The 13,534-nt window shown below is 47.4% G+C and overlaps 1 protein-coding gene across 1 annotated transcript in view; it reads left to right on the plus strand.

Moving 5' to 3' along the window:
- Nucleotides 1–12,880, plus strand: part of LOC119384156 (LIM homeobox transcription factor 1-beta) — a 175,838-nt gene extending 162,958 nt beyond the window's left edge. The window contains exons 6-9 of the mRNA XM_037652448.2: nucleotides 4,739–4,816; nucleotides 5,333–5,495; nucleotides 7,215–7,307; nucleotides 12,458–12,880. Coding sequence (XP_037508376.2) covers nucleotides 4,739–4,816; nucleotides 5,333–5,495; nucleotides 7,215–7,307; nucleotides 12,458–12,714 — 591 coding nt within the window. The 3' untranslated portion in view covers nucleotides 12,715–12,880. The remainder of the gene's footprint in view (nucleotides 1–4,738; nucleotides 4,817–5,332; nucleotides 5,496–7,214; nucleotides 7,308–12,457) is intronic.
- The last annotated feature ends 654 nt before the right edge of the window (nucleotides 12,881–13,534 follow it).

Raw genomic sequence — 13,534 nt, forward strand, 5'->3', positions numbered from 1 at the left:
CCCCGCACGCGACGGCAACGGTTGCAGTGAAATCAGGCGTATTTTTTTAGTTTTCTTCCTGTCATCGCTGTTTTGGCTCGCGCGTTATCGAGAGCGGGCGGAGGAGTGCGTGGGAAGGTGGCACTGGGACGTATAGCTACGATGAAAGGGTTGATAGGTGTGGGCGAGTGGCACGGCCTGCCAGCAGTATTGCATGGGCCTATAATAGGTGCCGAACGCGGTAGAAATAGCGAAAGCCGTTCCGCTAACGACAACGGTTTACAGCGCGCCTACCGTTCCGCCTATAGAATAGCAAGGGCATCGGAGGAGAGCGATGTGGAATGGTGGCTACAGTGGAAGGGAAAGAAGCTGATTTCTAGACAGCAGGTCGCGAAAAGAAAGTAAAGCGGCAGAGTGTACACAGAGACGGGGTGGAGAGAAGGCGTACAGTGTAGAGGGTACTACAGCACTCCCCTGTCGCAGTTGAGCCGAGCTCTTCCGGACGTATAGCCCGGAAAGTGTCCAGAGAGTGAACTCGGCTGGACCTCGAAGGCGAGGATCCGCCCGACGCGTTTTAGCCAAAAGGCGGTGACACAAGAGACCGGCTGGGAAAAGAAAAGAGAAGAAAAAACTGAGGCAGAGCAGTAGGCGCGAGACGCAGCGCACGCGGCAACAAACAAGGTTTGCGGAGCGAGCCAACCAAGAAAAAGGGATCACTGGCAAGGAGGGAAGAAAGGTGCAGGGGGGCGGTTATTTATCACTTGTCTCGGGATTTAATAAAGCGGCGACCACGGGGCCGGGCTCGCTCCGCGTCTCCCGCGATCGGCTCTCCCGCGGCACCGCGGATAATGTCGCGAAATTAATATGGAGCTCACGCGGCGTGGTTGCGCCGAGAAGCCGCGTGCGGCGCGGTCGAAGCTCCGTGAAAAACCGGGAACACAGGAGCGAGGGAAGCGAAAAAGACAAGAAGAGAAAGAAGCGAAGCAGACTCGAAGAGGAAGGCCGCCACGGAAAGGAAGCATTCCTCGGCGAAGGCGCGGGTGTCCGCGTGGAAGGCCGTTCATTCGGTCGCGGTTTTGCCAAGAGAAAAGCGGAGGGAGGTGTCGCGGTAGAGAATCAAGGCGTTAGACGTCGGCTACCTTTTTCTTTGCTGCGTGCGCGCGACTCGGTAGACTCTGAGCGTCGTCGAAGCCCAGGGGTGGAAGAGGCGACCAGGTTTTTCGGCGAAACCGGCGGGCTTTTCCGAGCGTGAAATGCGCCCCGCGTGCGCGCTTCGATGCTCGATCGGTATACGACGCCACCACCGGCACCTCTCGACGCACCTGGCGACGGTTTTTTTTTTTCCTCGATGGCGTGCGTGTTGCGCCTTGCGCGCCCGAGAGCTTGCGTCGCTTCGGACGCCCGACAAACAAAATAACGCGCTAAGGAAAAAGCCACAGATGCCGGCGCGCTGGCGCGTGTGCGTCGGCGGTGAAAAGTTTGGAAGGAGGGAGGGTAGGTCTCCCTTGCAAGAAGTACTGCGTGTAAAAGGGTGGAAGAGGAAGTCTACGAACCACGCGTGGGTTTCCCTGCGGCGGTGATTTATGGGGCCCATTTATCTTTGATTGGGGCCGAAGCACTGCGCGGCTCTGCAGTCGACAGACCTTCGCTTTTTCGGTTTTGTTCGTTATGTACATTATGCGAAATGTCTATTCCGGCGCCTAGCCAGCGTTATTGCGGTGAAGCCGTGGTGGATGTGGGCGGGACCACTTACGATACGTGACGAGATCGAAACTCGGGCGACTCTCGTTTCGGTTGCCGCGCCGGTCAATGAGTTTCGTGTTCTCTGACTCGTCTTACAGATGCAGAGAAAGTGCAGAACATGCAGAGATGAAATCTAAGAAAGTGAGAGATTCTTATTCGGCACAGCATCGCCTTCCAAGCCTGGAGCTTGTGCTTGTTTTTATGAGTAGCATGGTAAATCTTTGTACTCAGCAGAGCGACAGGCGTTTGACATTTAAAGGGACACTAAAGAGAAACAATGAATCGGTTTAGGTCGACAAATTGTGATCTGAGAACTCTAATGTCGTTAATTTCGCTATCATAGGTTAGAGGAGAAAATAGAGAAGAAAATCATGTTCAAAGTTTCATTTTTAAATTTCGCGCCGAAATGTCCCCGTGTGATGTCACGGATTTCAAAGTGTAGTTATCGTATTCTGGCGCCATTCGCTCAACAACATTACCTTCAACTTGGCACCCTCAGAGGACAATGTACTTCATTTTTACCTATTAGGAACTACGTAGTCTCTAGTAGGCGCCGTCAAAACATGTGATGTCACGGCGAATGGATTGTAAGCTTCAAGGTGGCGTCACCACCCACATTGTGTTCTTGCGCGTTTTCTCGCTTACTAAACGGCTTCTCGTAGCAAGCATGGTGTTTTTGGTATCGTGAAAGAGTACTTCACTAATATGAGAAAAATCGTTTTGCTCTTTAGTGTCCCTTTAAATGACACGTTAAACGCCTGAAATATGGCTGGAATGCGTGCGCGAATGCTGGCAAAAAAAGTGAAGCGTTCATCTAAACCCTTTATCACTTGTTGCAAAAGAATAGTCAAGATTACAAATCATATTTGTTTTCGTATTTTTTTTATTTTGCTCTCTATATAAACGCGCTATGTGCTATAACGAAAACACGTTTCACGAGAACAGCATATGTACCACAATATTTCTGAGATATAAAATTGTGTCACTTCAATTCACGTACACCAACTCGGCTACAGATGCAAAAACGACAGAAAATTAATCTTGCAGTATTGCTTATTTCACTGCATAGAGTGAACAGCCCCAAGTTTACAAATATCTATAATATTCAAGTTGCGGATGGTCAAATTGTGGCACTTTTTTAACAACGTCAGAATTTATGCTGCCGTATCTTTACACGCATGCATTAAATACGCCCCAGTCGCTGTGCTTTACCAACAACGAGACGACAAGTTCGAGTTTTCTTTAGGGCGGCGTACAAGCTTTCTTAAAATTCGCGCCGGTACTGGCAACCAAAATAAGTCATGCAGAACCCATCTCACCATGAATATCGACGTTATTTCAATTAGCGTTCAAGCATTGCAGCAACATGCCGTATAACCACCGTTGAGACGCGTCATGTACGAGGGCTGTATTCATACGGAATCATTCCTCACACTTCGTTCGGGAAACATTACGCCATCTAGCGCTGCCACAGGAAGTTCAAGCTGGCGCGTGCATAAATATGTATTCCGACAGAATACGCAGCGACTCAAGTCTGTGTGAAAGCGATGCTGAAGAACGGCACATACCCATTGTCACATGTCGAAAGTAGACAATAGTTAAATTTAATTTCGATACGAATTCACCTGTGGCCACTTTGATCTCGATCAATCCCCCGTAGTGGGAATGAGCCACTAGTCCTGAGGAGTGCAGCAGCAGCAGCCTATACAGTGACCCAAGTATGATTAGAAGAAAAACCGATGAACCGATCACAAGTGAGTGGAACGGTCGGTTTTCAACAGGATTCCTTCGGCACAGCAGCCCGATGCCCTACCCCATGGACTACCTAGTGAGCCAAGCTGGCAGGCAAATGGCTAGAGAAATCCTGCAAAGCGTGTGCGGAAAGTATATTAATGAAGGTTTCCAGCCAACCACACTGACAAGGCGGTCGCTAGGAAACTTCCTCACTATGTGCAACCAACTAGAGCCCAGGCAAGCACTATTACCTTATGAAGTAACGTGACGACGCCTATCGTATTAATATATTACAAAGCAACACTGATTGATGATGCTCTTTGCTTCTCCTGACATACAAACGAAAGAAAAAGAAGGGGCACTGGTAACAAGAAAACAAGGCCTCCGCTGCGGAATATTCAGTCTCCGGCTACTGCCTATCTATCGTCCGATGGGTTTTCACTGCCTTTACGCAGTAATGCAAAATACTTAAAGGGCCACTAAACCACCTCCGATAATTTGTTAACATTTCAAGTAAACGCGCGCATCGAGTTCAGAATGCCGTCACGATCAGCAATGCCAAACATGGCAGCGCCAAGAGCCACGGGCGCGCCATAAAAATAAAAATAAAACAATCCGCTGTCCTCTCCGGGCCTTTCGGTATCCCCAGCGTTGGCCCTGATGTCACCACTCGCGTCTGGTAATGTAAGCAACAAAAAGAACCTGTTTGTCTGCTTGTAGGCACGCGCGCTCGTGGCTCTTCCTCCCCGCACGATGAGGAGGAGCACTCGGCCAGGAGGAGAGACAAGCCGACGAACGGAGCATAGCGAAGGAAAGAGCGAAGCGTATGGAGCTTTTAAACTTGCCGTTTTGTATCTTTAATAACTAAACAAACAGTGCTGCGGTGAACATATACACAAGAAAACGTTTGTGTTGGTGCATTAGACATTTGATAACCTTATCAACTCACATCGCGATGTGAAAAAATAAGAAAACATTCGTTTAAATGCCCGAGGTGGCGGCGCCCATATGTCTTACGTAAAATCATCTATACACATATATTTTTATTACATTTTGGTGCAAGTTCCTTTTAACTACGTCAAGGTGCTCGCTCAATGCCTACGCAGATGTAGAAAAATCTGTGGCTCTTCACCGACAGCTGCGCTGTGGTGTAGACTGCAAATTACAACCATAATACACATAGACATTTTATGTTTCAACCACATTTTCCAGGTGTTTTTAACGACTACGTGTATGGCTTAGAAGACGAGCTCGCGTTAATCTTCCGTCGTTCTCGGTGCAGGTTCGTGAGACGTTGGCCAAAGAAACGGGTCTCAGTGTGCGAATTGTCCAAGTGTGGTTTCAAAACCAAAGAGCGAAGGTAAGACGTTTCCCTTCGTCTGTCAGTGCATGTGAATTCGAAGGGACGGCCCGCTCGTATCTTTATTTCGTGCAGAATCCCTAGTGCCTTGAAACAAGGAAATAGCTTTGCTGCCGAAAAAAACCTTAGTACAATCGTTGTTTTCGTAATTACCTGCTTCAAGTGTGCGAAATCATCAGCTTGCTTTTAGAAACGATTGTGCGTGAAAAGGTCTGATTTCGACCGATGTTATAGCGCGACCGGCTTAATGGTACTTGGGAAGTAGCGAAACTTAGCAAGTCTTGGCAATACCTAGCACTACCTGGCAGTACTTTAGAAAACCTAGCAACACTTAGCCAAACTTATAGCATCGCTTAGCGAAACCTAGCAACAACTTAGCCAAGCTGGAACTAGCTAGCAGATCATCAGTTCCACTGTGACCCAGCCTTATGCGACTTAGTGCAAGCTTTCTATATTTTTTTTCTGCTGATAATAAAAGAACGCGTATTTGAATGCCTCTTTTTTATCTTATGTTAGTTAAAGAAGATCCAGCGCAAGCAGCAGCAACAGCAACAGCAGCAGCAGCAGAGCCAGCAGAACGCGGGGGGAGACAGCTCGGGCAGCGAGATGGCCTCCTCCACCAAGGACTCCAAGAAGAGCGACGATGGCCGCCAGTCGGCATCGCCGGCCGACCTTAGCTGTGAGTTATTCGCCGAGCACGCGAACTTCCCTGAATGCGATCCATGCTAACGAACAGCCGTGCAGAATCCTTTCTCTAGACTTCTTTCCAAGTTCGTTCTATAAAGTTAGAGAAAGGTTATAACTATAAGGTTGTAAGTTAGATCGTTATACTTAAATGTGATTCTGAGTTCAGTCACGTGTGTCACACATACACATACTTCCACAGGTGTATACAATCACATAGTGATATCATATAATGATCAATTGCCACTTCGCATAACCTTGCAATTCATGCGCTTCGATTTAAACAGCAATAATTTCCATTGTACTTTCCTTGGCATCCTTATCTGTTGGCCCATATGGCCATTACTGACAAAGGGTTGTTTCCCTCTGTTTCTCTTCTTCTTGTCCCTAGACAGCGTTATTTTCGGGTGCTTTCCACTGCTAATAAATGGAGAATCATTGCTATATCGTTCTCAAGCTAATCTTTAAGTTCTGAAAAATATCGTGTAGAACAACACTGTCATTTTACATGAAAAGGAGCGACAATTTTTTGTCAGAATAGACTGGTCTTGCTTGCAAAAAAAAAAAAAACGCGTTGACTGGTGTCAGACGATGTAGTAGTGTGATAGTGCCCCGACAATGAAAACGATGCTCTAAGCATGTGAACGTGACTGTATAACATATACGACGGGTGAAGAAGGGGTGATAACGAATATTACTGAGAGGGAATTCAAGCTCGAGACCAACTCCGATTTTCCTGCTTGCAGTCACGTGAAACGCAGATGTGCTCTCATTAAACAAATGTTACAAACCAAGATAAACTCGGTTGAATCTGAAAGAAAAATACAATATTCTAGATAGAACGACGTAAAATTTTCATGTAGGGTCGCAAAACTTCTACAAGAATAGCACACAGCTGCACACTTTAATAATAAAACTATACTCATAACGCCACCTATGATTTCGCTGATTTCTATATCTATTGGCTTCACGCCGTAAACGCCGACGGTTAGCTTACATTATAGCTCATCAAAGGGTATTGACTGTAGGTGACAGTGCGTTTACCGAAGACTACAGGAGCGTCATTCATAGATGATTCACTGCGCTGACCCTTTCCTCAAAAGAAGGCTGGCAGAGCAGTTTTTTTTTTTCATACGATACATTTCGGTAAGCAAAGTGGCGTATATACAGGAAATGATCTAGGGGGCGCAGCTCTGACTACTGGTGAACTTTACCCATCCGTTTGTTGCACATTTGCAGCCGTTTTCGAATGTTCACGCATCCCCAACTGCAGAGTACGTCCACACTAAACGAGCATAAAACTGGCAGATATATTGTGTCGGGAGCTCGAGAATTCTCAGAAAATGAGCCAAAGGGCGGAAGTAGCGGACGACACAGGCGTATGAGACGGGCAAAGATGATGTAGTACAAGGCATTAAAATGTGCGTTCAAGAACGGCGGCTGCACCGCATAGGCACAGCAACTGCAGCGAAGCCACCGTTGATAGTAGATGAAGATGATACTACCGAACTCACGCCATGTTTCCTGCGCCCTTCATTTTGAGTATGGATTTACAAACTCGCCCAGTATTCACTACTTTTAAATATGGGACAAGCAGTTACCCCCACCTAGAATCCACTGTGTATTTTTGTTTTGTTTTTTAAAGCGATGTGCCAGCATAATCTTGTTCACGACGTTCGTTGTCAAATAGATGTCAATGTTTCCTCTTCCGCAGCTCCGCCATTCTCGAGGCTAGGCCTTCTCGAACCGTCTGCCGTGGGGTCTCCGTACCATCTGCAACCGCTGCCTTACGGTACGCACCACGACGGTAAGCAACGCCTAGACACGCACCCGCGCCATAAGAAACGCTTGCTGTGGTTTGCGCTACAGGTCACGTTGTGGAGCAGAAATTAAACCTTTATACTTTCCTTTAGTTCTTTTTTTCTTTTGTACTGTTCTTTTTTTTTTCTTTTTGTTTGTTCGAGAAATCGCGAGAAATGCATTTTATAGGTGCAGACGTCACGACTAAAAACGGAGCCTCTCAAGCTCTTAATAAATTGTTCAAGATTAAATTTGTCTCGTCATATTTTGTAAGGCTGCTCTGTATCGGGTGCTGCAGTGTGAGCACTCCCACCACGCATTATCTGCGCGCTGCTTTTCCCGCCCTGAAACGCTCACAGACTGTTGCGGCTAACTGCCTTATATACCGAGTAGATTGGGGCCTAATGGCACATACTCACGTGCACTCACGCCATAAACTGAACACTCACTGGAGAACACTGCTATTATGTGGCGGGAACACGTCGTCACTTGGCACTGCGGCAACCAAAAATCGGTCAGGTTCAACCTTCGGACACAATGAGTGGCTCTTCGCGATGACGGCTCCTGTCGCTTGTTTGCCGCTTCGCTGACTGCCGCTTACGAGATAATCAGCTCCGTCACATGGAAGCGTCAAAGGAGCGTCTTAATAGGGACGCTAAAGGCAAACATTGAATCAAGTGATATTGTTATATTACCCTTCCTCAAATCTTGCAAAGTTTGTTTTATCCTAAGAGGTCGCTTACAGTCGAAAGAGAGAATCTGAACTTTAGTGGCCGTTGCAATAGTTCCGCAATTCAAATCACCCGCAACGAACGGGGGTTGCTTACGTAGAAATCCTGCGCGGTGTCGGTGATCTCGGAGGTCATTCTCTACTGGGCCATACCGCCTGCTTTGAGTCAGAGACCTACACGGAGAGTGAGCCCCGCTTCAGCAAATAGCACCGACAGAGCGGTGAGTTTTTTTTTTTAATCGTGGGAAGACCGATTTTGTTTCTTTTGTTTCTTGAAAGCTACTCATTCAGTTTCTATTACCTAGTGGTACAATAACGTATTCCAATTAATTATAAATCTGACCTATCATGCGATGGCACCTGGTCGCGTATATTCGGCGGCGCTGCTAATTTCACCTTTCGTTTCTCGTTTTCCAGCTTACAGAAGGAAGTTTTGTTCTCAGTAAAAGTTGCACAACTGATGCCTTACAGATAGTCGCCTTTCGTGTTCCTTCAATGGTCATGTTTCATGTTTTCCAAAGAGAATTTTTTAGTGGCACAAGCAACGAGCGACACTCTTGTTTCTCTTCCAAGCGCGAATTCCGGTCGAGCACTTACTTCCGGTTTTACGAACATTCAGAAAACGTGTTTCAAAAAGATAAAACTGGTACGAAATCAACAGTTCTGGCTCAAGTTATGACTTATATTGGATACATATGACATCGGAATGTAAGTTTGCTTAAGATAAGGGTCAATCAACTGTTAGGATAAATAATGAAAATTAATTGAATGAGTTCATTGAAAGAGCCGACGCTCTTTCTTGTGAGCAGCTCGGATCGTTGCGGGAACTGGCGGAGCATATCTGAACCACGTGTTTCTTTTCTACGTGGCTTCTAGAGATCCGTTTCGGCAGTGCGACGAAACACATACACCTGAGAACACGGACACCGACGTGCGAGTGCCCCCACCAGACCCCTAAGTCAAAGATCAAGGTCGCGTCCAATCCATTTTCCTTCCAACATTCAGACGACCGCGGCTGCTATTTGCTATTTACCACAGAGGAGGTCCGTATGTGGAACAAAAAAGGAAAGCAGATAGACGTGGAATGTGTATTCGCCTACACGCAGTACAGCAGAGGAAGAATAATCTACGCCTAACGCTCCTGGGAACCCGAGTTCCAATACCCACCCATTCAGAGTTATACCGAGCGTGGTAGCCGCAAGAGCATTGGCTTGCCGGCAGTCTCCGAGCTAAGCATGCAGTTTCGAATCGGAGAGCCTCTGCGCAATCTACGCGGTGAACCATGCACCTCTCACTTGATACCTTAACGTGTTCACGCCGGGAGGACTCATTTCAACTGCGATGGAATTTCATTGCGTATGCCCCCCCCCCCCTAACTTTGATTAATGGTCTGACAAGCTTTCTGGCCTTGAATCTTGGCAGATCGGATAAGCATCAATGCCTGGTGCCTCCCACGGTATAGTAATCTCACGCTTGATGTAACGGTTGACATTCCTGTACCTATAAGAACGCGGCAGTCAATATCCTCAGTAACCGACCTTCGTTGTCATGGAGGGAAAAAAAAAAAGATGTAACCTTCCTCTTCTAGTTCACATCAGTCTAGCGACAAAATACTGAACTTATTCGTTCGAGGTGTAAATTAAACCTTACATTTAATACCCACTAGGGTGACTGAAAAAACATATTCGCGAAAGATGTGTATCCAATATCGTAGCATACACTACTCGATGTCATGGAAAATAAGACATTCGCGTACCTGAACGGCATCGTTGGTGTAGTCACAACGAATACGTACAAACTTATCGACCGAGTCGCAATGCACCGTAACGATCAATTGAGCGCATTGTCGCATGTAGTCAGATTATTTCGACCTGCTATACGCTGTTCACTTCTTTGGGTATTGAATATTTATTTATTTATTTATTTATTTATTTATTTATTTATTTATTTATTTATTTATTTATTTCTGTAGTGAGCGCACCACATGACCGACTCACCATCTCTAGGGATGAATATTACAGTCTGAAAGGGCCCCTAAGCCACTCCGAGGTCAAAGACGATAGAGTGGTTTCTTTTAGATGCGAAGCAGCTTTTGCGCTGGGCTTTGTCCGTAGTTCCATTGGCGACCTTCCGCTTTCTAAAACCTACCATAGCCATCTGTAACATAGTGAGCGCGCGCTCGCGCCAAGGAAAAGTCTTCTTTGTCTTGTTCTTCGACAACCTTGATGATCATACGTGCAGAGCGCGCGCTCGCGCCAAGGAGAAGTCTTCTTCGTCTTGTTCTTCGAGCGCCTTGATGATGATACGTGCAGAGCACTTTAGGGGCCCGGGCTGCCGCATGCTGTCCTAGCTTGGCGTAACGCAGACAAAACCACGTGTGCTGGCACGCGCTAGCGCGTTCGGGCCTGTGTAAGGGGCTGGGTAAGACGCTGTGGCCGCTCCCCCTTACACTCTCTCAGCAATCATGTGATGGCGTCGGCGAATGAGATTCTGCAGACGCGCGATGAACCAACTCGTTGTATCCCAGTCAGAACGCGCTGGCACGCGCTAGCGCGCTCGGGCCTGTGTAAGGGGCTGGGTAAGACGCTGTGGCCGCTCCCCCTTACACTCTCTCAGAAATCACGTGATGGCGTCGGGGATCGAGATTCTGCAGACGCGCGATGAACCCGCGTGGCCTGCTCCAAGAAGAGTTGGGGACGAGTAACAGCAACCACAGTGAATTCATGGTGTGCTCCACATGCAAGGACGCGTTAACATCGGGCAAGGTGCCCGTGATGAACGGAACTTTAAGTCGACCCATGCGCTGCTTCGCATCCCCACATGGTTCCTTTTAGTGGGAGATGGTGAAATGTTTTTAGCCTTCGCTACCCTTTCTACATGCGATACCTTCTCCTCGCCACTTATTTCTTCAGAAAACGCGAGGACAATGTCAGCACCAAGCGTAGAGCCTGTCAGAATTTCGCGATTTTCGGCTACAGGCTGTCATATGCGCTTGCGCAGTCGAAACCGTACAAAACGAAGTGAAATCAGTTGATCGCGCACGATAGTCATGCGAGACATGGCAGAAAGGGCGTGCGACTGCATTGCAAAGCACGGTAACAGACAATTCACAGCTGATATTTCTTGTATATGAACCAATCGAGAGCATTTTTCCTCATGACGTCACGTGAACAGACTGCTGGCGTCACGAAATGTGCTGAAAAGACAGGAAATGTGAGGAGAGAATACCGCGTTCGTTCTTTGTATTTTGAGAGGTTCTTTAGGGGCCCCTTAAATATATAATATCTCGCGGTTGATACTCCAAACGAATCGAAGCCGCGGCATCATAGAATACTACACAAATTTTTCATCAGAGTCTTTCCAGTCGCGAGATCTCGCATTTGATTACAACTTTAGAAACTCTGAAACACAAAATCGCCGATACTGTAATCAATTATAACTGACTGTGGTGGGATCAGTGAAGTGGTGCAACACGGTACACATAGAAAGCTGTGTTTTGCGCAATCGATGTCTTGTGTTCTCTGTTTGCGCGTTTCAATACAGCTACAAAAGTGTAATAATAATAATAATAATATTTGGGGTTTAACGTCCCAAAACGACGATATTAGCCGCCGCGGCCGGGATTCGATCCCGCGACCTTCGGGGGCTATAAAAGTGTGCCAAATAACTCAGCAGGTATGATATTTATGAACTCATGAGACATCGTTCGGGAGTATCGGTGGGCTAATTAGCTGGTCGTTATCATTTCAGCAACCGCGTAGTTGTTGAGGCGGGTGAACTACGAAATCACGCAAATACGCCCACGTTAGTGCGTGTTCGTGCTCGTCCAACGACCGCGCGGTCATTGAATTGAGAGAAATTGTTTTCAACTGTTTTTGCAGTGGATATTTGTAAAACCAGCTGCGGAAGCATGCGGCCAAACGATGGAAATCACTAAAATTCAGGAAAACTTGAATTTGGTAGAAATGTCAGAATCTTACCGACGCCACGACGTGTAAGTCCGCGTCTTCGTACACTCTAAGGGAAAAAAATTATTCTTTCCATTCATTTTTGTGAGCCCTGACTAGCCTCCTATATGACTCCCTTTAAGGAGACACGTGAACTCTCTCTGGAGATCCGTATACTCTCTTTGGAGAGTCGTGGGACCCAGAAGGGTGTTAACGTGTCTCCTTAAAGAAAGTCATATACGTGACAACTCGGCAGTCACTGAAAAGGGTAACACATACTCGTTTTTTTTTCTTGGAGTGTAAATGCCGCGTCGTCACCCTTACCGCACGTGGTGATAGTGCTGCAACTACTGTAAGATTACATTTTTTCGTTTACTTTTTTAGTTGAACTTCTCTGCCCGCCAGGCAAACAAAACGTCTGCCGATCGGCACGGCCTTTTTCTAACTTGCGTCCAAACTCTTTCCTTTATTTCGCCGAAGGTTCCTATTACGGGCCGACGCACGTCGACCCGACGTACCTCAAGTCGGAGATCTCGATGGAGAGCGAGACGTCCCTGAGCGGCCTCGAAGACGTCCTGATCGGCGCCGGAAGCGGCGGCGGCGGCGGACAGCCTCCTCCTCCACTATCGGACGCCATGTTTGCCCCGTCGGCCGTGAATCCCATCGACAAGCTGTACTCGATGCAGACCTCCTACTTCAGCAACAACGAGTGCGAGTGCCTGGGCGGCTCCAACTGACGGTGCCAGGGCGCCGCCACCGCGCCGCGCCGCCACCGCAGGCAGCAGGGCAGCCAACGCCAGCCGGCCGCAGTCAGGCAGTAGTGCCTGCCTTGTACCGCATTGTAACGGCGCGTAACATTTTCGAACGGGAGGGGACCGCGGACGGGACTGCGCATGCGTTGCACCTTTTCAACGGCAATTCAACGCCTGGTACACTGTACATTGATAATAGCCGGCGAAAACAAACACGATACTCGTAAAGGCGAACACTTGGGCAAAAAGAAACTCTGAAAGCCCCCTCGTTTCGTTCTTGCAATGTTTATGAATTTGTTTTGCTTTTGTTGATTTTTTTTATTTACCGTTGATCAGAAGCTGGCAAGGTGATCGCGATGTATGATAGCGCAACTTGGACCGCCGCCATAAGAGAGGCACCCAGTGAAACCTATATACTCGTATCATTTCCCGTGTGCTGAGAGCAAAAGCAGACTTGGCCGGCATACACTATTCAGAATACGTCTTCGCTTTCCAATAGCAAGCGGCAGATCTCGTACCGATTATTTAAACTAAGTGGTGTAATTATTCTTCCGCGTGTGCAGGTCAGAGATAAGTGTTTCTCTTTTGGTTGGTTCTCAAAACGTACGAATGAGCCGCCATTACAATGGAGACCCCCACTCCCCCCTTCTTTTTTTTCATGTCACGTGAAGAAAGGGTTCTGTATTTGGTGGCGTTTCGGTGTAAGATTATTCGGTTACCTCAAACTTCACATATTTCAGCGCACGCGCCGTAGTCCATCAGGCAAAGTGCACATGTTTATGACTACTTTTGGTAAACGCGTGTT

This window comes from Rhipicephalus sanguineus, chromosome 1, assembly GCF_013339695.2.
Source record: "Rhipicephalus sanguineus isolate Rsan-2018 chromosome 1, BIME_Rsan_1.4, whole genome shotgun sequence".
Taxonomy (NCBI): domain Eukaryota; kingdom Metazoa; phylum Arthropoda; class Arachnida; order Ixodida; family Ixodidae; genus Rhipicephalus; species Rhipicephalus sanguineus.